Source organism: Oryzias latipes, chromosome 20 (assembly GCF_053564925.1).
Source record: "Oryzias latipes strain Hd-rR chromosome 20, Olatipes_Hd-rR_3.1".
NCBI classification, from domain to species: domain Eukaryota; kingdom Metazoa; phylum Chordata; class Actinopteri; order Beloniformes; family Adrianichthyidae; genus Oryzias; species Oryzias latipes.
The window spans coordinates 4,387,837-4,408,798 of NC_136256.1; the positions used below are offsets into that span (position 1 = coordinate 4,387,837).

Consider the following 20,962-nt stretch of genomic DNA (forward strand, 5'->3'; position numbering starts at 1 on the left):
ACCTATTAAGGAAATCCCTCAGGACGTCATTTACAAGTCGCTGAAAGACCGCAGGGGCGTTGGTAAGACCGAACGGCATAACAAGGTATTCATAATGCCCCAACGGGGTGTTAAACGCCGTTTTCCACTCATCTCCGTCACGCATGCGTACCAAGTGATAAGCGTTACGGAGGTCGAGTTTCGAGAAAATCTTAGCCTGTTGTACCGAGTCAAACACAGATTCGAGTAATGGTAGGGAATATTTGTCTTTGACCGTGATTTGATTGAGCTCGCGGAAGTCAATACATGGCCTGAGAGACTTATCCTTCTTCTCCACAAAGAAAAACCCTGCGCCGACAGGAGAAGAAGAGGGGCGGATATGACCCAAAGAGAGGGCTTCTTGTATATAGTTTTCCATGGCGCTTTTTTCGGGTCCCGATAGATTGTATAGCTTCCCCTTGGGAAGGGGAGCCCCATTTAACAGCTCGATGGAGCAATCATAGGGACGATGAGGGGGCAGAGCGCTAGCTTTGGATTTAGAAAAAACCGAACGAAGGTCGTGGTAACAGGAGGGGACTTTAGAAAGGTCGATATCCTTCCCTAGACCAGGGTCGGGACAATTAGTGATGGGCATGGCCGAGTGTAGGCAGTTGGCCATACAATAGGTGCTCCAGTTAACGACGCGAGGTGAAACCCAGTCAATATGCGGATTGTGTTTCTGGAGCCACGAGAAGCCAAGAATTATGGGTGTTTGAGGGCACTGAGTGACAAAAAACTGACAGTATTCACGATGATTACCGGAGGTCAGAATGAGAAAAGGACTGGTACGCTTAGTAATGCGAGTTAGTTGTTTTCCACCCAGCCCGGCCGCGTTGATAGGCGTGGAAAGGTCTTCGACTGAAAGCGAGAGGTCATGAACAAGACGTTGGTCTATTAAACTGTGCTCTGCACCAGAATCTACAAGTGCTTGGAGTTCAAATACTTGGCCTTTATTACTGACTTTGACAGGAACAAACAAGAACTTAGAGCTAGGTGCTGGTTCAGGATTTTCCCCCCGTGGCCTGTCAACTAACGGGGGGGTTCGAAAATTTAACCGGACGTTACATTGAGAGACAATGTGACCAGTCTGACCACAATAGTAGCATAATCCCTCATCACGACGTCTTTGTCTTTCTTCAGAGGAAAGCTTGGCGTGACCAATTTGCATGGGTTTGTCAAGATTGCAAGCAGCAGTATCACGGTTGGATGGTAGGGTAATCCTAACCGGGGAAACGAGAGTAGCTGAAGGCGGCGGAGGCTTACGCTTTTGTTCGGCGTGGCGTTCACGTAACCGAACATCGGACCTCAAGGAGGCGGCGACAAGGTCTTCAAAGGTGACCGCTTCTGGCTGTGAACATAGGTGGTTTTTAATGCGATCGTTCAACGATTGATAATAGATGCCTTTGAGTGCGGGATCCGGCCAACCTGCTTCAACCGCCAGAATGCGGAAGTCGATTAGATGGTCACTTACCGGGCGGTTACCTTGTTTGAGACTCAGTAACCGCCGGGTGGCTTCTTCCTGCTTTCTGGGTTGGTCAAACACTAGACGGAATTCCCCAATGAAGCGGTCGAAAGGTAGGTGTGTGATGGGATGGGTGGCTAGGAAAGCCTGAGCCCACTGAAGCGCCTTGCTGCGGAGTGAATTAACAATCAGAGATATGCGGCTGTGATCGGCCTGATAATACCTGGGGGCCTGTTGGAAGATTAGTTGGCATTGAAGCAGGAACCCTCCGCAGGTCTCAACGTTGCCGTAAAAAGGTTCCGGCTGTAGACGGACATTTTCCGGGACGAAGGCGGAAGAGGAAGTGGGGTTGTTGCCGGAACTAGGAATTTGGGCAGCGGCTGCAGGGGAAGAGGATTGACTGGTTAATTCAAACAGTTTCTGAGAGATGCTGTTGAGACGGCGAAATAGATCCTGCTGGGCTGTGGACATTTGAGTTAGAGCGTCCGCTTGACTACTCAGGAGGTTTCCTTGCAGGGCGATGGCGTGACGGAGCCCCACCGGGTCAGCTGGGTCAGAAGTTTGGCCAGTTCGTTCTGTCATGATATGACGCAGATTCTGAATGACCCAAGTGCTGGAACCCGGAAGGAGACTCGGACAGGAGGTAAGTCTGAAGTAGATTTTAATTTGGCTGAAGATGAGTGTTGGCGTCTTCCCAGAAGGTGGAGCGTCAGCTGGCTGGAGGCGTCTTGACGAGGAGATCCAGGAGCGAAGCACGAGTGACCAGAGGACTGCGACCAGGTGAGTATCAGAGTGGATAATTCCTGAGGCAGATCGAGAGGGATAATTAAAGACATGAAACTTGGCAATAAACAGGAGCAAGGATAGGTCAGACTAAGCACCATGGGAGGAACAACGAACTGGCGTCGGCTGAAGATCCACAGACTCCTTAAGAAGGCTGCAGCAGTGATGAGGTGAGTGAGAACAGCTGGTCGCGTCAAAGGCAGAGAAGGTGGGGGAGGGGGAGAGTAACTGACAGGCCACCATGACACTGTGGGGTAAATCATTCAGCATTAAGACTTAGATTTTAAATTTAGACAGTTAAAATACCAACATGAACAAAAATCCCTGCTTATATTTCTAAAAGAAATACAACATTTTTAAATAAGCTGCTTTGAAAAATCTAGCTTTAGATCCCGGATGAGCCCCCAGCTCTTATTTTTATAAAAACACTTCTCTCTAAATCAATGTTTTCATTCCTGAGTGACAAATCTGCAGCATGAAGGTGAAGCTCCATCGCACAGGTTTCTAAGCCCAAAACATCTTTTCCCCCAGAAGGTGCTGCTTTACTTCAGTTCTAATGAGAAGAGATTAAAAGGCAGAAAGCAGGAGACTTCAAACAAAAAGAAAACTTTGGTTTACACAGAGCACCCTGCATGAGACAGGACAAAGTGATCTGCAGGACTGTGTCGGCTCACCGAAGACTGATATGTTCATGTTCTGGTCTAATCCATCAGCCAATGGGCTACAGAGTCTGGGTGAAACACAAATCAGAAGAGGCCTCACTCTGCCATTTACGTATTTTACTAAATCCATTTACCACAAGTCCAGCAAAAAGAAACGTCCAGCCACAGTTTAGCAGGGTGATGCAGAGCTCAGACTTTAAGTGATACAGATGCCGACCGTCACTGCTCAGAGTGACAGGATTGATGCCAGGTCAGCAGTTCAAGGTGAAGGATGCTGACGTCTTTGCCGTCTCAGACGTGCAGCACCGTCAGTTTTTGTCTTTTTTTCCTGCAGGTGAAGTACAAGGAAGATGTGCAGAAGCAGCAGCAGAGCAGTTTGTTCTCCAGCCTTCGTCAGACCCCCCAGACTGAACTAGCTAAAGAAGCGGCGGCGCTGCAGAGCGAGGTGATGTGTGTTTTTTTAACTAAACACTTTTTGGCCTCACATTTTAAACACTGTTCTCTGTTGCAATCTTCTGAATTACAGTCAAAAGATTACTCAGCAATAAATGTTTATGATGCAGTCACTCCAGTTGATTATAGTTCTGTGGTGACCTTTGAGTTTAGTAGTGTTAACACCCTGAGCCGTCTGCAGCAGACGGAGGAGGCCGAACTAGAAATAACATTTTGCTCAGACAACAATGCAGACTTCTTCCAAAGCAGGAGAGAAAAGCAAAGGCGTGAGGTTTGTTTAGCATGAAGAAGATGATGGTTCAAAACCTCCATCCGTTCTGAGTCACCATCAGACCTTCAAAAGGTCCCAGACAGCTGTGATGCTGCGAGACGACTGGCTCAGTTTGTCTGTTTTTGTGATGCAGGTGAAATATAAGGGGGGCTGTAAGAAGGATATGTCCTCCCCCCTCTACCACCACCTGCCTGAGACAGCAGAGACACAGTTTGCCAAGCAGATGTCAGAGATCCAGAGCGAGGTGCAGCTACGTTTCTGCTTCCGTCTCATCCCAGCTCCCACTCTGTCTGGACGTCATTTGTTAAGTTTTGTTTCTTTTTGTTGTAAGCTGAAATACAAGAAGGACACGGAGGATCTGCCCGACACGCTGTACTCTGTGCTGCCTGAAACTCTGGAGACTCAGTTTGTCAAAGAGATGTCAGAGACGCACAGCCAGGTGACCGCTTTCTGTTGTTTCACTAACACTTTTGAAGTATGACGACGGAGGGGGCGGGGCTAGAGCTGCCAGCAAGCAGCAGAAAGGAGAAGAAAGTTTCTCCTCTTTGCATTTGTGTTGATGAGGATGAGGGTTTGGTTTAATGTTTGTTTTGGTGAACGCAACTTCCAGCGACTCCAGCTTTCAGCGACTCCAGCTTTCAGCGATGCAGTTAAATGCAGTCAGATGAAAACAGAGCATGAGAAGATGTTGCAACGATGAAAGAAATCTGATGCTCCTTCTTTTTGCAGTGGTCTAACAATAATAAAAGAACAGGCTGAATTCCTATTAGCTGAGGTCTGATAAATGCTGGTTTCACAGAGGGTTTCAAGATGAGCTGCAGTAGTGATGAGATGGAGCAGTCGTTACAGAGGTTCTTATGTCACATGTGTTTGTATGTCAGGCGAAGTACAGGCAGGCGGCCAAGGAGCAGTCAGCATCGTCTCTCTACTCCAAACTGCCGGAAACTCTGGAGACCAAACACGCCAAAGAAGCGTCAGAGCTGCAGAGCGAGGTGAGGCAGCTCTCTTTGTTGTTTTTTTTCATTTTTCATCCCAAACTTTACGTAACCTCGGCAAAGCTGCACCTACAATGAGCCTCTGTCACTCCGCCTCCTTGTTTCTGACAGAAAAAGTACACAAATGACGCCAAGAAGGAGATGAAATCGCCTCTGTTCTCTCAGCTCCCTGAGACCGCGGAGACGCAGTTTGTACGCGAGATGACAGAGATGCTGAGCGAGGTACGCTTCTGCAAACAGCCGCTCCTCCCCTTTTCCTTCAGGCAGAAGCTTCTGTTTGATTATAGAAGTGTCAAATGCAAAGAAAAGAAAGAGCTTCCTGGGATATGTGCATATCAAACCTTGTGCAGATCTTTCCTAAAAAGACTGGCTCACATGTGCTAGAAGATTCATAAAGTGAACGACCTGGGAGTATTTCAGGCAGGGAACAGGAGCAGTGCGTTTACCTGGTTACTCCTCCCTGAGGGCGGTTCGGTCTAATCAACTCACCTGTTCAGGGTCCTACTTAAGTCCAGGTGCTTTCCAATCCTCTTCTTCCATTTCTGCGAGCTCTGCGTTCGTCACCCCACCCTCCTCCTCGCCGGATTCCACCTGTGAGCTCCGTTGGGGGTAGTTTAATACCAAAGTTTTCTATGGAGATCTTTGTTTTATGTATCTGAATGGAGACTTATGCCAAACTAAAAGAAATATGGAATAAATCTGCTTTGCTGCATGTGTTGTCAGACTGAAATGGGTTTGGCACTTTTTAACACATGTTAAAACACGTTTATCTAAAAAGGATTTAATGATGAAAGTGCTGCAGAATTCCGGGTTGATTTCAGTTCACTCTGAGCCTCCGCTTGTTGACCTAAACCTTTAGAACAATTTCAGGGACTCTTTCGTTATTTCTGTTGTTTAAAAATTAAAAATGTTATGAATTTGGAACTAAAGTATTTACGTCTCTTTGTACAATGAGCAGCATTCCCCTTGTCACACAGCTGTTTGGACAAAGGAATGTGCTGATGCCTTGCTCAGAAACCCATAAATCCAGGGCCCTAAATTAACACCCGCCCACCAAAAGTTCGTAAAACATTGTTTTGGCTACAGAAAAGGCATTTCAGCAGCCACTTTGGCTGGTGAGGCATTGTTCATCATCATCAGTGACAGGGGGCTCAAACTCACAACCATGACTTTGAAGTGTCTGCCTTCCAAACATCCATCCCAAAGTTTCTTCAAACATTTCATTCTGAGTATCGCACAGATTTAACAGTCACAGTTGCTGCAGCTGGAGGTGCATTCAGGGGCTGCATGGAATTTCCACACTAATGTGCTGTCATTAAGTGCTCACTGTTGCTGCGTTCAGGTGCGCTGGTAATTTCTAGAATTTACTCACACTGACCTGAACACAAACACACACTCGCTTATTGCTCCATGCCATTGTAACTCTTCAAATGACTAATACTCTCAGCTACACACAGTAATGCATAACTTGGCACATGTTTCAATATTTGCATGTTTTTTCTATGCATGATATTTGTTCATTGCTAGTTTTAATCTTTACTCTCCTTCATCAACTGAAATTTCATAAATAAAGGGAAGAACTGTATTGCTTTCAAATACTTTTATGATTTTTCTGGAGAAAATTTGGGCTAGTAGAAATCTAATTTGGCTGGTGGACTTTGGATATTATGTCTAGTAACCAAAAAGGTTCGTCTGGAGCCCTGCATAAATCTGATGAGCTGGGGACCTTCAGAACTACTCGGCCCTCGTCATGCGCATAAAAGAGAGAAACATTAAAATGCTCAGATGAAAAACTAGGGCACTCTCTAAAAATGAATAATGACAGAGTAAGGGGGTTAGAAATGCTTTAACCCTGTAGAATTTGTTTTCCTTGGTCCAAGCATCATGCTTCAACACAAAATCAGGACCTGCCGCGGTGCAGAAATGAGCGACCCGTCGCATTTTCAAGCAGGCACACTCGGCATTGTTTTTACAGGTTACTCCCCTAGGGCGGGTCAGTCAATTAACTCACCTGCTCAGCGTCCGATTTAAGTCCAGGTGTGCAGTTGTTCATTCTCTTTCTTACCTTCAGCGCTCGTTCTTCGCCCCTCCCTCCTCCCCGGCTTCCACCTGTGGGCTCCGTTAAGGGGTTTTGTTACCCGAAAGTTTTATGGAAAATTATCTTATGGAATTGAATGGAGCCTTATGCCAAAACGAAAAAAATGTGAATCCCAACTTAAACAATGTGAAAATTAAGTATGTGAAATAAATATTTCTTACTGCAAGAGTTGTCTGACTGAAACAGGTGAAACTTGTGGGTGTGGGTGAGGAGTGGGTGACTGCCTGCAGCGCGGAGCGGGTCCTTAGGGGGTCCTGGCCCGTACCTTGAGAGGGGCGGGAGGATGCCCAGACCTCCTGGGTGGTGATGAGGCGCTCCTCTGGGGCTGCAGGCACTCTTCTCGGTGGGGCCCGGCGCTGGGCCCTCCTGGCGCGGTGGGGAGCTGCTCTCCTGGTTGGGCCGGGGCTGCGCTCTCTGTCCCTCCTTGCCTCCCTGCTCTACGCTCTGGGGGCCTTGGGGCAGGATTGATTTCCCTCATCTTCTCAATTTTCAGATCAAATATAAAGAAGATGGGAAGAAGAGCCAGACCACCAGCCTTTACTCCCAGCTCCCACAGACCAATGAAACCCAGTTTGCCAAATCTGTGTCTGAGGTCCAGAGCGAGGTATGGATGAGAAACGTGAGGGGCCTCCTGCTAAAGCCGAAAACATGGAGATGACACCTGCTGGTTTGCACCTTTGTCTTCTAGACCAAGTACAAAGAAGCAGGGAAGAAAGAAGCACTGCACTGTCTGTACTCCAAGCTGCCAGAAACTCTGGAGACTCTGCACGCCAAAGAGGTCTCCCAGCTGCAGAGTCAGGTTGGGGTTACGCTGCAAGCCTGTATTTCTGTGAACTAACGTTCAGAGGGTGAACTCTGCTCTCCCCGTGAATCTGTGCAGGTGAAGTACAAACAGGAGCAGAGCGGCTCTCTGTATCATCAGCTGCCTGCAACCACAGAGACACAGCTGGCTAAAGATCTGACAGACATGCACAGTGAGGTGAGGAAGACGCAAAGAGCCTCACGGGGTCGTCTGGACGGGTTCACAGTCAACTCTGCTTTCTCCTCAGGTGAAGTACAAAGAGGAGGCAAAGAGGGAGAGCAGGAAAAACTTGTATTCTCGTCTCCCTGAGACGGCAGAGACACAGTTTGCCAAGCAGATGTCAGAGATCCAGAGCGAGGTGCAGCTACGTTTCTGCCTCCGTCTCATCCCAGCTCCCACTCTGTCTGGATGTCATTTGTTAAGTTGTTGTTTCTTTTGGTTGTAAGCTGAAATACAAGAAGGACATGGAGGATCTGCCCGACACGCTGTACTCTGTGCTGCCTGAAACTCTGGAGACTCAGTTTGTCAAAGAGATGTCAGAGACGCACAGCCAGGTGAGAATTCATTTAATCCAGTTTAATCATAGGATCCCTTAGTAGCCCTGATGCTGCAGAAAAACTGCTGTTTTTCTATGAGATATAACAAGTGAATAAAAGAAGTAGATGAGATGTTTTTCAATAACATTTAGTGTTTTTGCTGTTATAAGTAAATGAAACTGTAAAACCTTTTTTTGAATGACTGAGATGTCCGTTTGACTGTCTTTGTCTTCTGTTGTTATTTTTTTAATTTTGTTGAGCTTCAGCTTAAGCCTTTGTCATAACTGCCCTTACAGGTGGATATGGGCTGTCTATGTGCAAAAATGGGCGAACCTGTGTGGTCACGCCGGTGGCCTGCACATGATTTTTGTCGCAGATCGCTTGGTGAGAAGTCTGGCAGCTCCCTTTGTGGTGACACCTTGGGATTGATATTTATGAATCGTGTTGCTTTTGATCTCTGGGGCAAGACCGTTAATACATTTAAAAATCAATCTTAACAAAGAATGCTGTATTCACTTTCAAAACTTAATAAATTGGGATTTTCTAGAATCCTACAGTGATGGCATTTTATTGGCTTTTGGTCCAGGACTTTTAAAGTTAGCTTATAAAAGGAAACTACACCTTTTATTGCTGACTGGTCAGCCCGACTCCAGACAATGGTACAATAAAAAAAATGGGATGAAATCATTGCATAAATATGCAAGCATTTATGGGAATTCTTTTTTTCATTCATGTTATTTGTTCCTTCCAGCAGGACGGAAGATCCCAACGTTTTTACGTTTTAGTTCAATTTTCAAAGGCAACATAAAGAACTTCTCATATAGTGCACTATGTAGTGCGCACTGAATGAATTCAGACAAAGCCTACGTCTGTACGCTGCACACTCATCGCGGCTGTGATGTCATTAGTGTCCGACTTTGTCGTTTTTATACAGTATAAAGTAAAAACGACTCCTCCTGGAAGAGCTGTTCTCATTGGTCTACGTCAGTTCATGAGGACCCACCCATTTTTGTGGATTGTGAGGGCCTGGAGTTTTAGAGGAATACTCAGAAATGTGTGATTAGGGTTGTTTATAGTGAGGAATGAACATTTTTATAAACTTAAACGCTCATTTAATAGGCCCTTTAATTTAAATACCTCAAAATGAAGCTTTTCACAGCATTATTAGGTTTGATTAAAAATAGATTAACTAGATTAATTTATTACAGGTCATGATCTTTTTTTTTGGTTTAATGCAATGGACATAACAAGGGGCACCTGCCTATTTTTGTTTAAGTAATTATTTCACAGTGTCTTTAAATCCAATAAACTTCATTTCACTTCTCAAAAATTTCACTATGTTCATCTGCTATATAATATATTTAACTGAAATTGATCATCCAAACAACCAATGATTTATGAAGAAAAATCTTGTAAATTATCAGGGGTGCCCAAACTTTCTCTCAGACCACTGTATTTTGTAACTTTTTGTTTTTGGCCCCATAAGCGATTTTCGGCCAATTCATTTTTTTTACGGAATTTCTCGCCGTGATATCTTCGTCTTGGGGGGGGTGATGTTCTCTTTGCCGAAAATTCATTTTCAATTTATCCTAGATGTGCGCCAATTTTTGGTGACTTTTCGGGTATGTGGCAGGGGTCAAATTATCGCTCAAAGGCGCAGAAATCTTTCCAACTGCGAAAAACCAAATGGTCCTTGCAGTCAGTGACTGCTGCTGCGGGCTAAAATTAACCAGTTATCAGTTCTGGAAAAGCCAGTTGTCATTAGTCAGCCTCCCGTTTGCTTCAGGTCAAGTACAAGGAGGCTGTGAAGAAAGAGGGCAGCAGCTCTCTGTACCACCAGCTCCCTGAGACTCTGGAGACGCAGCGTGTTAAAGAGGTTACTGAGCTGCAGAGCGAGGTACACGCATTCATTATTCACTCTCACTCATTCACATTTCATGGAGGCATGTTTGAGCACAAGAGCGTTTAAGAGAACTTCCCTCCTTTCACTCCCTGCTGAATCCACAGCATGTCCTTATTTGAAGATGATTGCATGTTCCCCATACGTTTGCACCTCTGTCTGCCATAATATGAGGAACATGCGCACTGTGACCTTTTTTCATCTCCAGAACAAGTACAAGCAGAGCGGAAAGGAGTCCATGTCATCCAGTCTGTACGCTCAGCTCCCAGAGACGGCCCAAACGCAGCTCGCCGCCAAGATGTCTGAGCTGCAGAGTGAGGTGAGACACCACCTCCTCCTGAAAGACAGTGAGGCTCAGGCACAACCAAACACAAGTCCTCAGCTGTTCATTTAGGAAGTTTTGGGGGTCTGCTTTCTTGTTTTGGTTGTTTTTTGGAGGGCATTTATACATCAGCTGAGGCTATTCTGCTGACAGCCTGTGGTTCAAACGGTGTTGGCACGCCCACTTTCTCTGCTGGACAACAAAAATACTCAATGCTATCGTGGTGACATCAGAAGATCTTTATCATGATGGAGATGTGCAGATCTGCGGGGGATCTGAATCCTGCAAAAGTGTTGTGATTCTCAATTCTCTGCATCCTTCTGTCTGCATGCAGAGTAAATACAAGGCGGACGGGCTGAAGTGTCTCCCTCAGAGCCTCTACTCTCACCTACCTGAAACCAACGAGACTCAGTTTGTGAGAAGTGTCTCTGAGCTGCTGAGTGAGGTGAGAAATTCCAACTCCTTCAGTCCTTTTGTCAGTTCCACCTGTCTGTGTTGTGTTGGCTGGATTTAAACTCAAGCTTTTTAGTTGTTTTGATTTAAGCTGATAAATCTGCTGTTAAATTTTGGACACCTTCAGGCTAAATACAAGGAGGCGAGCAAAAAGGAGGAGAGCAGCTGCCTGTACCACCAACTGCCTGAAACTCTGGAGACTCTACACGCTAAGGAGGCCACAGAGCTGCAGAGCCAGGTACATAGAAGGTTTAGTCATCCTTTGTAATCCCTGTTTCTTAAATCATAGCAGCAGTTTGTTGTGTAGTGATACAACAGCAGTGAGTTAAAACTCTGTTTTTCTGCTGTTGCATATCTCAGTTCTGTTGGTTTTATCCAGGAAACACAAAGTATGCAGATTTTTAAGCGGTGCATGTGTTTAGACAGAATTTGGACTTTCTCATGACTAAATCTGTGATGTTTCCCCCAGAACTTAAATGAAAAAAATATGAAATAATATCAAAAAATAAACACGACTTCCCCTTTCAACTCTATAATCAGCTGTGTTGGGTTCAATGACTAACTGGATTTGTTCTGATGTATTGAAGGTTCAAATCTCTGCAAGAGATTTAGAACAATTTAGAAACAGGAAACAGAATCATGTTTACTGTAGCATAAATTAAAAAACAATGTTTTTAAATAAATATTTTGTGCTGTATTGTCCAATATTCTTGAGATCAAAGCAATGGTGCGTTTGGTAAATGTGGATGAGGGTTCTCAGCTGTTTTTTTCTCTCCAGGTGAAGTACAAGGAAGGTAAGAAGGATCTGAGCTCCAGCCTGTACCACCTGCTGCCCGAGACGGAGGAGACGAAGTTCGCCAAAACCGTCACGGAGCTGCAGAGCGAGGTCCAATAAAATGAAGAGCGAAGGATGGAATCATCTGAATGAGCCGGTTAGCATCCTGTCTTGGTTCTTCGTTACAGAATAAATACAAGGAGAAATGCAGGCAGGAGGTCGGCAGCGGCGTCTTCCATCAGATGCCAGAAACCAAAGAGATGGAGTTTGTCAAGCAGATCTCAGAGCTTCAGAGTGAGGTGAGACGCAGTCGAAAAGCTCAAACTGAAGCCCAGTTTGATGTAAACGTTGCAATAATTTCTCCTTCATTCTGCTTACTGTTGAATTGACTCCTCAATGCATCGTTCATGAGAAACTGCACACATGTGTGTCTTCTAGTCAAAGTACAAGAAGGACGTGAAAGACCTGCCTAACTCTCTGTACTCTCAGCTGCCTGAGACTCTGCAGACTCAGTTCATAAAGGAGATGGCAGACAAGCACAGCCAGGTGACTCCTTCACTGCTGGTTTGCTGTTTCTACCTCCACCTGATGACTCCATCAATCACTTTGAATGACAAAACACTAAATGAATAAGGATTCTGTTTAAAATGCAGACAGATTTCTTTTTTCATGGATTGTTATTTTCCAAGCATTTGTTGATCTACTTTTTTGTACTCCTAGACCAAGTACAAAGAGGCCAGCAGGAAGGAGTTGGTGAAATCTCTGTATTCTCTGCTGCCGGAGACTAAAGAAACTCAGCATGCAAAGGAACAGAGTCAGCTTAGCAGCGAGGTAAGCTTCGGTCTGCAAGGATATATCAGAGGAAATCATTATTTTGAATGAATGTGTGCTGCAGGAATGCTGATCCAGCCCTCGCTCATCTCTTCATTCTTCTCTGCAGCCATTATCCAGGCTTTCTGAACTTGTCATAAAGTGTCCTTATACTCTTTAAGGGGACAATCCCCTGGATGAATGTGTTGTTTCATTAAAGCACAAACCAGCGAAACAAATTTATAAAACTGTAACCGACTCTAAAACAGAGCTGTACATCAAAGCCACATCACCTCTTTTGGTTCACATCTTTAATTCAGCGCAATTTGATTAAATCTTGATTCATTTGTTACATTTTCACTCTAAAGTCAATTGATTATGAAAATGGTAACTGGCGTATACTTGTGCAGCGCTTTATTACCTTCACTGAAGGCCCAAAGCGCTTTACAGTCACAGTCCCATTCACACACTGATGGAGGCTCCACTGCTGAACACTGGCACCAACCGATAACCACCAGAGGCAAGGTGGGGTTCAGTGACGGTGGGGTTCAAGGGTTCAAGGACACTTCCACAGTCGAAATTGCAATTTTCCAATCACAGGTCGACCGGCCTACCGCTGCCACCATCACTAGCCATTTGACATGCAGATTTTTCAGTGTTATTATTAGACATTAAAGTTGTTTTTGTTCAAAAAAAGCAGCAACCTGCTTTTAAAATATTAATTCATGAGTTTGCTGAATCAATTTAGCAGAAACTTTGATTAGATTCTGTTGTTGAACTGTGACTGAGAGCTCACAAAGTGACTCAGCGGTCTGATAATGTGTTGAGGAAAAGCCTTGAATGTGTTACAGAGAGCTTACAGGGAGGAGGACAAGAGGGAAGCTGGCAGCAGCCTGTACGCTCAGATGCCCCAAACCATCGAGACCGTCTTTGCCAAGGAGCTGACCAAAGCACAGAGCGATGTGAGTGCAAAGAGGTCTGACGCATGTCTGTCATTTCTGGAGCCGGTTTCAACAACCAAGTTTGTTTACAAGTGTTTGTGTGGATTTAATGAGGAGTGATCCTCCGTACACTAAGGCCACACATGCTGGAGTATGATCCTCCTAAAGCTGAGGAGAGCGGGGTGTGAGGCAGGCAGAGACGGGTCAGACTTGAACTGCAGAGCAGATGAACGGCACAGCCTGCAGCGACCCACAATCCTCTAGGTGTACACACACGCACACACTGCAGGAGCATGAGTGGAGGCAGCAGATGTGCTGTGCTCCACAGCCTGAAGACACAGACGCTGACCTACTGCCCAAACCGATAAGAACTGGGGCAGACACACATCCACAGCTAAGTGGTGGAAGTCAAAGATAGACATGCAGTCAGCTCTGCTGGGGTTGATGCTTCAGGTCCTGATGCTGCTCAGCCTCCGTCCCACAGATGTGATCTGGATCTAGAGAGTTCATGTAACAATTGGGGCACAAGTGTTAGGTGTTGGGCTGGATTCATACATAGACGCGTCATTCCTGCTGTTTTTCTCTCCACTTATTTCACTGGAACAAAGTGAACGTTTCCTCGTGTTTTTACTGTAGCTTCTGTTTTTACTGTTTTTACGTGTTTTACTGTAGCTTCATGGGTTTAAAACGTGCAATAAAACTTTGAGGTAAGTTTTAGCGATGATACTGACTTCATCTGGAGATGAGGTTGGGAGGATAAGAGGTTTGAGGTTAGAGCTGGCAGTCAGGAGACAAAGAAGATGTTTGTGGCTGTGGTAAGTGGTGACATGATGGTTGCAAAGGAGGACACAGAAGAATAGGACTTTTTTACTCACCCTGCCCTCCCAGCGTCTTATTGGGAGAACAAACTACCAGGTGATCAGTGAGCGCGCGGCAGGGAAATCTGTAAAACCAGCAGAACTCTGGTCCTTGAGTTCATGGAAGATGCTGATTCACTGTGAAGAAGATTTTCATGACCATAGGGCGCACTGGGTTGAAGGGGGCGGTCTCAGCTATGGGTAATTTTTCGGTATTTGACACATACAAAAAAGGCGCACCAGGTGTTAAGGCACGGGCACGTTAACACATACCGGTAAAACTTGCATGCTAGTGTTGAACCTTTCCTGCGGTGACGTTTCTGACCGCGGGGGAGATCCTCTCCAGGGCCAACAGCTGATCTTCCTTATGGGGTTCACTTCCCCGTTCGGACCCTCAGAGCCTCCAGAGCGGGTTAATAAAAGAACCAGTCTGTGTTTTTTTGGAGGAAAACCTTGTTTTTAAATGACTAATGAATGATGAGAAAAACTGAGTTTGTTTTCATGCCGTCTTCCACTCCTCTGCGGAAGTCCCACAACAACACTTTAGGTGCACCGCCTCATAGGGCGCCCCCTACAGTTTGGAGAAAATTTAAGACCTTTCAGTGCGCCTTATGGTCGTGAAAATACGGTAACACTTGAAGGGAAAAGATTGAGAAATTTAGATTTGGCTTCCAAAATAAAAGGAAAACTACTTTTTCTTAACTGGATTTGAAAAACTTACTGTTGGAGAGAGGTGAGACTGTTTGGACACAACTGTCCCTTAATGTGTCTGAAAAATCATGAACACCTCTTGTCTGTTCTTTCTAAACACAACATTATTGTAGAGCTTTCTTCTTTTTTTGCTTGAAATGGGTGAATTTTGGCATAAATCATAAATTCAAGCATCGGCTCAAATGCAGAAGATCACAGATGATGCTTGCACTCAGATATGTGGGTTACAGCAGAGTCCCGGGGGGCAGAAAATCAAAGCTGGGGTAAGCTGGGGGGCACAGGCCTTCTGCTTTCTGCTTTTGTGTCTCCTGACCGAGCAATGCCGGACTAACTGGAGCGTGTGGAGAACAACAGGAGCCCACACGGCCTGAGCGTCTGCAGAGACATTGCAGGCGTCAGCGTTTTTTCGCTTTTCTTTTTGTGAGGAACTTATTTCCTCAACATGGAAAGTGTCCGGGTTTGCATGATTTCAAGTGACTAACCTGTGTGGAGTCAAATAACATGTTTGCCTTATTAGCACTGACTCAGCTCTGAAGCGTGACTCCGTTTGACGGCATCACACGCGGCAGCAGGTTCATGAACATCTCTAGATTCAGACTCATTTGGCTGTGAATTCCGCAGTTTCACGGTTGGAATCTGCTTGGTTTATTTCAAGACAAATGAGTGTGTGTGTCATTCAGCTCCAGGCTGTGAGAGTCACCAGATATTTTCTGTCAATGAAAGGTGCAGCCTAAAAGCTCTTTCAAACGAGTGCTGCTCTGCGTCTGTGTAGAAGTATTATAAGGAGAAGTATAACCGAGAGAAGGGGAAGGCCGACTACACCAACATGAAGACTCTGCCTGATGTGCAGCACGCCATGGAGGTCACCAAGAACCAGAGCGAGGTAAAAACACGCCGCTTCTGTTCTGTCTGAGTGTAGATTTAGAGATGAGACTCTTTCATAAACTATCTGTGTTTCTATTGTCTTGGTTGAAACCAAACCTTAAGGCAAAGTTGAAACAAAATGACTCAATCATTTGCATCTGTTGCTTTTCTTGGAGCTCCGCCTCTTCTTCCCACCTTCTTGGCTTGCTAGTTTATCAACCTTTCTCCTGCGTTTCTAAAGCAGCCTGGAGAACTTTCTGTCCATGTCAACGTTCCAATAACACTGTAGGTGTTCAGGGACTGAGCAGCTTTCAGACAGAATGATGAGCAGATTCTTTATTTTAATGCGATCCTGCCAAACTTACTTGGCTTTAAGAAATAACAAATACATATTTTAAACCATTATAAAGTATATTAAGGCTTTGAAGTTCAATTTTCATCTAACTGAGAGTTTGTGTTATAGGTCTGAAAAAAAGTGTTTAAAATAAACCAGATTTACTTGGCTATACTAGAGAAATATACTATTTGCTGAATACTGGCTTTTTTTTGAAAAGCCAGTATTCAGTAATGCCAGTATTTTCTAACTTTGACTACATTTCAGAAAATTTAAACTTGTGTTCTCAAAAAAATTATGAATAAATGACCAGATTTGTTTGTTGGAAAAAAAACCTGCAGCAATAGTCTACATACATGTGCATTTTTCAGCATATTTCTATACATTTTGAGTCCATTTTGTATGAAGCAAGTTCAGGTTGCTTCAAAATAAAAGTCTACTCCTAGACTGTTCTGCTCTGTAATTAAATTCATCTCTAATTTTTGCTTTGAACATACAAAACTCTTATTAATTTCAGGTTCACCTTTATTTTATTTTCATGCTTTCATGGATTTTTGTCTGTTTCCATCTGCCGGTCCCAGGTCGGCTACAGAAGAGGTAAAGAGGAGCTTCATCACTGTAACATGGTTCCTGACAGACCAGATATGCTGAACGCTGCCAATGCTGCCAAACTGGCCAGCGATGTGAGTCTACATGTCTGTGTGTGTGTTACATGAAAGACCGCGGGTGTTATTCCTGTACGGAGCGGTGGAGAGAAAATTCCCTCTAAATAAAAAGAAATTTCCAGAAGAACCGGACTCTGTACAGAGAGGAGTCGGCTGCATGGAGTCGGGTCAGGAGAAGGGGGGAAAACACAAAAACATTCTTAATGAACAAATGAGGTTCCAGTTTGTGATTGTAAAAAGGACACAAACATTGATGGGATGATGAAGCGAGCAGGCAGAGGAAAGTCATACAGCAAAGGAAGGTGAGGAGGACGCACAGATGTATGTTAAGATGACCCTCCGCGGTCTTTAGCAGCAGAACTGAAGTCAGCACTCGGATTAGTCTGGGTCTGCCTCCTAATCTGGAACAGGGATTCCAGGAGAAGGAGAAGCCTGAAATCTGTGCAACCCCCAACTCTAAAGCATGTTCCTAAAACGATTTTGTAAAATCCTAAAATTATTTCAAACAATTAAGCACGGTGTAAAGCACTTTGTATTACATTCTGTCTAGAAGTGCTATTTCAAGAACAATTGATTGGATTTGAAGAAAAAAAAATCCTGTTGTAGAGCACAAAAAACCTTCCAACGAGCCAAACTAAGCAACAAAGAGACAGCCTGTGTTAAACCATCTGTTTACGAACAATTCACATGAGAAAATCACTCAAATCCAAAGGTAAAGTGACAGAAAATTGCAAATATGCTCAATAAAGAAGGGAATATGAAGTATTTTCGCTAAAATTTCAGGAATACAAAAAACCTTTGAACAAAAAAAGACGTAAAGTTTTGATTTGAAAGATGCTGGAGCGTTTTTTACTCAAGCAGAGGTCACCACGATCTGTCTCTGCTTCTGGACCTGCAAGCTTCAGCTGGAAAATATGAATAGAAAAACCAGCACCTCATGATGGGAAAGTTTCAATCAATGACTGACAGCAACCATTGTTCCTCCAGTCTGAAGGTCCCGCTGCGGTTCAGTACTGCAGCTTTCATCCTGATTCTGTTCAAACACCTGAATGTTCACGTTTTTTTCATGCAGTAAAATCTTCTTCCTCCAAAGGTGGCCTACAAGAATCACACCAAGCTGCCCATCTACAGCGACTGCTCTCTTTTGACCCGAACTGACATCCAGCACGCCAATGAGGTTTCAAAGCTGACCAGCCAGGTAAGCCAAGATACCCAGCATGCACTGGGCAGGGAATACCGGAAGACCGGTTTTACGTGGATACCTCTGCTCTCTGTGTTGCAGGTGAAGTATAAGGAGAACTTTGACCGACACTTGAAGGGCCAGAGACCAAGCTACAACCCGCTGGACTGCCTGTCCTTCAGACACACACAGGCTGCTGGTGCACTGGCCAGTCAGGTGACCCCCAACAGCTGCTGCAAAAGATCATGTGATCTACAGCACAAAGAAGTCACACTCTCGTGCTTTATTCCGATATTCCTGGCTTTGTGTGAAAGTCTGTAATTTCCATCGGGAGTCTTTTGTTGAGGATGGAGACTTTCAGTTGTTTTTACCACCAAAAGATCCTTCAGCAAATTCCTGCTGTCACTTCATAAGCATGCAAAATGACCCTCCAAAACCTGGGTGTCAAATTATCACATGAATCTGGATTCATTCATTAATTACAGACAAATTAGGACCAACTGTTCACTTCCATGAACGTTTCCTTTGATCTCAGCTTAAAACAAGTCTTACATTGATCCCAGTCCTGGTGTCTGGATAGCTGTGTGCACGGCTCGTACCGTGTTACTGCTGTGAAGTCATCAGTGTGCAACGTTGTAGTTCTAAACTTAACCAACGCAAACAAGCTGGCATGTAAAAATGCGACTGCCACCGTGCGGCCGCCTGCTGATTTCGCTGAAAAGCTTGCATTCAGGTCATTTTTACAGATGTGACAGTAGTCTTAGTAAATATTCTGTCTGTTATAAACCAGCTGGTGTTTACAGACAGAAACACATCTTCAGCCTCCTGCTAATTCCACACATTTATAAAAGTTCATCTGAATTCTTGATAATCATCCTCCTTCTCTCAGTTCACTTGCTGCTTCCTTCATAAATAAACGCACGGTCTGTTTGGGAGGGATTCACTTCCAAATGCACTCGAGAATTCAGTTTTGTGTGGGCGTTACCATGGCAACCTCTCTGAGGCAAATGGAGAGTGGCTGTAGAATGAGAGCTGCAGAAGGGGAAAGGTCAAACACACAGACAGGCTTCCTGCAGCAGCGAGGACGCACCGTGACCAAGCGCACTTGATCATATCATGAGTCCAGAACTGAAGCTGGTTCTCACCCAAACCCACGCACACACCTACAGGCTCACAGCTTTAGCACTTTACTGCCCACACAGACGCGCAAACAGGCCCCTTCACTTCACAGTGTTGCGTAACAGCTTCTTGTGTTGCACACTGCCCGGTGTTTTTAGTTTTCTAGCCTCTGAGGCGGCTACATGTTACAGATGACCTCTGACCTTTACGATGACGCAGATGAATGTGTGATGAGCTGCTGTTCAAAGATCTGAAACTGAAAGAAACCCAGAACTGCAGAGATCTTCAATGCTGCCAAACTCTAAACATCCATATTTCTGACAAATTAAATTATTAAGTAAAATTACTTTTCTTTAGAAAACACATTATTATAAATTATTACTTGCATCAGACTAATGTCTCCTAACACAAGTAATACATTTTCTTCATTTTAGTCTTTACTGGCTAATCAACAAGTAATTTTGTATTTTAGCAAATAAAAAGGCGGTTCTACCAAAAATGATTCAAATATTTCTGGCCATATTGTCATTTTATTGCAGTGTAAGTCTGTGGGTTCTCCCTCCTGTCTTCAGGTGAAGTACAGGACTAACCAGAACCAGAGACCTGAGGGCTCCTTGGACCTGCAGCTGGAGCACGCCCTGCACGCCAGCAAGCTGCAGAGCAACGTAGGAGCACGCACTGACGCAGAATCTGTCAGGGCGACTGAGGAGACATCTTTTGATCCAGAGTTCAGAAGAACAAAACTCTTGACCTAAAAGCTTTAGAGCAAACTCCTCTGCCACGCCTGTGTGACTTTTACGCTGAATTCTTTTGTTTCAGAGCCACATCACCCCCCTCAAGGGTTTTTCATTTTTCAGGCGGAGTACAAAAAGAAGTACGAGCAAACGAAGGCCTACTACCACATGGCTGTGGACACGGCTGAACAGCTCCACCACAAGGAGACGGCAGTGCTGCACAGCCAGGTTACGCTCACAGGCTTTTATTTTTGTAGTCATGTTGCGGGTTTTCCCCATGTTTCCTGTCTGATGGGTCTGTGCTGTCTGTCAGGTGAAGTACAGAGAGGAGTATGAGAAGAACAGGGGTCGCTCTCAGATGGAGTTTGGAGAAACTCCAGCTTATAAAGTGTCTAAAGAAGTCCAGAAAATGCAAAGTGAGGTAAAAAAACGTTTGGTTTTTCCTGCACTGATGCAGACATGCAGATGTCATTATAGAGGAGAACTTCAGCCACAGTTTGGATGTCTTTTGTTGATTCAAAACCTACTCAGCACACATGAAAGATTAAACTTTTCGGTTAGATACCTGCACTTGCTGTGGGTTTTATAAAACAGGTTTATTTAGAATTTAAAATAAACTAAAGCCATTATAAGGTTTAGATCATCTTCAAGATGCATGTTTTGACAAAATCCCATTTTTCTCAATAGGGATGTTTTTATTGTAATTTTACTGTCACATTCTTAATTAGACTGAAAATATTTTAAAAAGAACTCATGTTAGGATTATAATGAATTACTTCAGTAAAGTGGGAAGTTAAAAACGGATAAAAAATTACTCTTAACCCATTCCCGCCAGGCCCAAGATGTTTACTAGATAACTAATAGACATCTATCAGGGCCACACTCTCACACCCAGGGGCAATTTAGAAATACCAGTTAACCTATGAAACATGTTTTGGAAGTGTGGGAGAAGAAAACTTGCACATGTTTGCAGAGAACATGCAAACTTCACATAGAAAGGTCCCAGCAAGGACTCAAACCAGTATTCTCTCTGTAGGGTTAGAGAGCTAACAACTACTACACCACCATGCAACCTTTTTTTGATAGGCAACTAGTGATCACAAAGTTCTACAGTTTAAGAAGCAGCAACCATGTCTACTGATATCTAACTGGGGTTAAATAGTCTCAGAAATTTGTATTAAAACAACAAAACAACATATATGTGCAGCTTCATGTGT

At 44.4% G+C, this 20,962-nt stretch overlaps 1 protein-coding gene across 8 annotated transcripts in view; it reads left to right on the forward strand.

Moving 5' to 3' along the window:
* The window catches only part of LOC101166998 (uncharacterized), a 73,439-nt gene that overhangs the window by 42,367 nt on the left and 10,110 nt on the right, over positions 1–20,962 (forward strand). For 6 of the 8 annotated variants that reach the window (XR_013652394.1, XM_011488616.4, XM_020712705.3 and 3 more), the window contains 26 exons: positions 3,260–3,370; positions 3,783–3,893; positions 3,981–4,088; positions 4,531–4,641; positions 4,756–4,866; positions 7,236–7,346; positions 7,431–7,541; positions 7,623–7,721; positions 7,792–7,902; positions 7,991–8,098; positions 9,867–9,977; positions 10,189–10,299; positions 10,637–10,747; positions 10,883–10,993; positions 11,534–11,641; positions 11,719–11,829; positions 11,969–12,076; positions 12,251–12,361; positions 13,192–13,302; positions 15,622–15,732; positions 16,629–16,730; positions 17,806–17,910; positions 17,995–18,108; positions 19,584–19,676; positions 19,869–19,973; positions 20,059–20,166. Coding sequence is in view for 7 of the 8 variants with exons in the window: in XM_011488616.4 (XP_011486918.2) it covers positions 3,260–3,370; positions 3,783–3,893; positions 3,981–4,088; positions 4,531–4,641; positions 4,756–4,866; positions 7,236–7,346; positions 7,431–7,541; positions 7,623–7,721; positions 7,792–7,902; positions 7,991–8,098; positions 9,867–9,977; positions 10,189–10,299; positions 10,637–10,747; positions 10,883–10,993; positions 11,534–11,641; positions 11,719–11,829; positions 11,969–12,076; positions 12,251–12,361; positions 13,192–13,302; positions 15,622–15,732; positions 16,629–16,730; positions 17,806–17,910; positions 17,995–18,108; positions 19,584–19,676; positions 19,869–19,973; positions 20,059–20,166 (2,823 nt within the window). In the remaining variant the exon portion in view is untranslated. The remainder of the gene's footprint in view (positions 1–3,259; positions 3,371–3,782; positions 3,894–3,980; positions 4,089–4,530; positions 4,642–4,755; positions 4,867–7,235; positions 7,347–7,430; positions 7,542–7,622; positions 7,722–7,791; positions 7,903–7,990; positions 8,099–9,866; positions 9,978–10,188; positions 10,300–10,636; positions 10,748–10,882; positions 10,994–11,533; positions 11,642–11,718; positions 11,830–11,968; positions 12,077–12,250; positions 12,362–13,191; positions 13,303–15,621; positions 15,733–16,628; positions 16,731–17,805; positions 17,911–17,994; positions 18,109–19,583; positions 19,677–19,868; positions 19,974–20,058; positions 20,167–20,962) is intronic. The other 2 variants (XM_020712708.3, XM_020712715.3) reach the window with 2 other exon arrangements.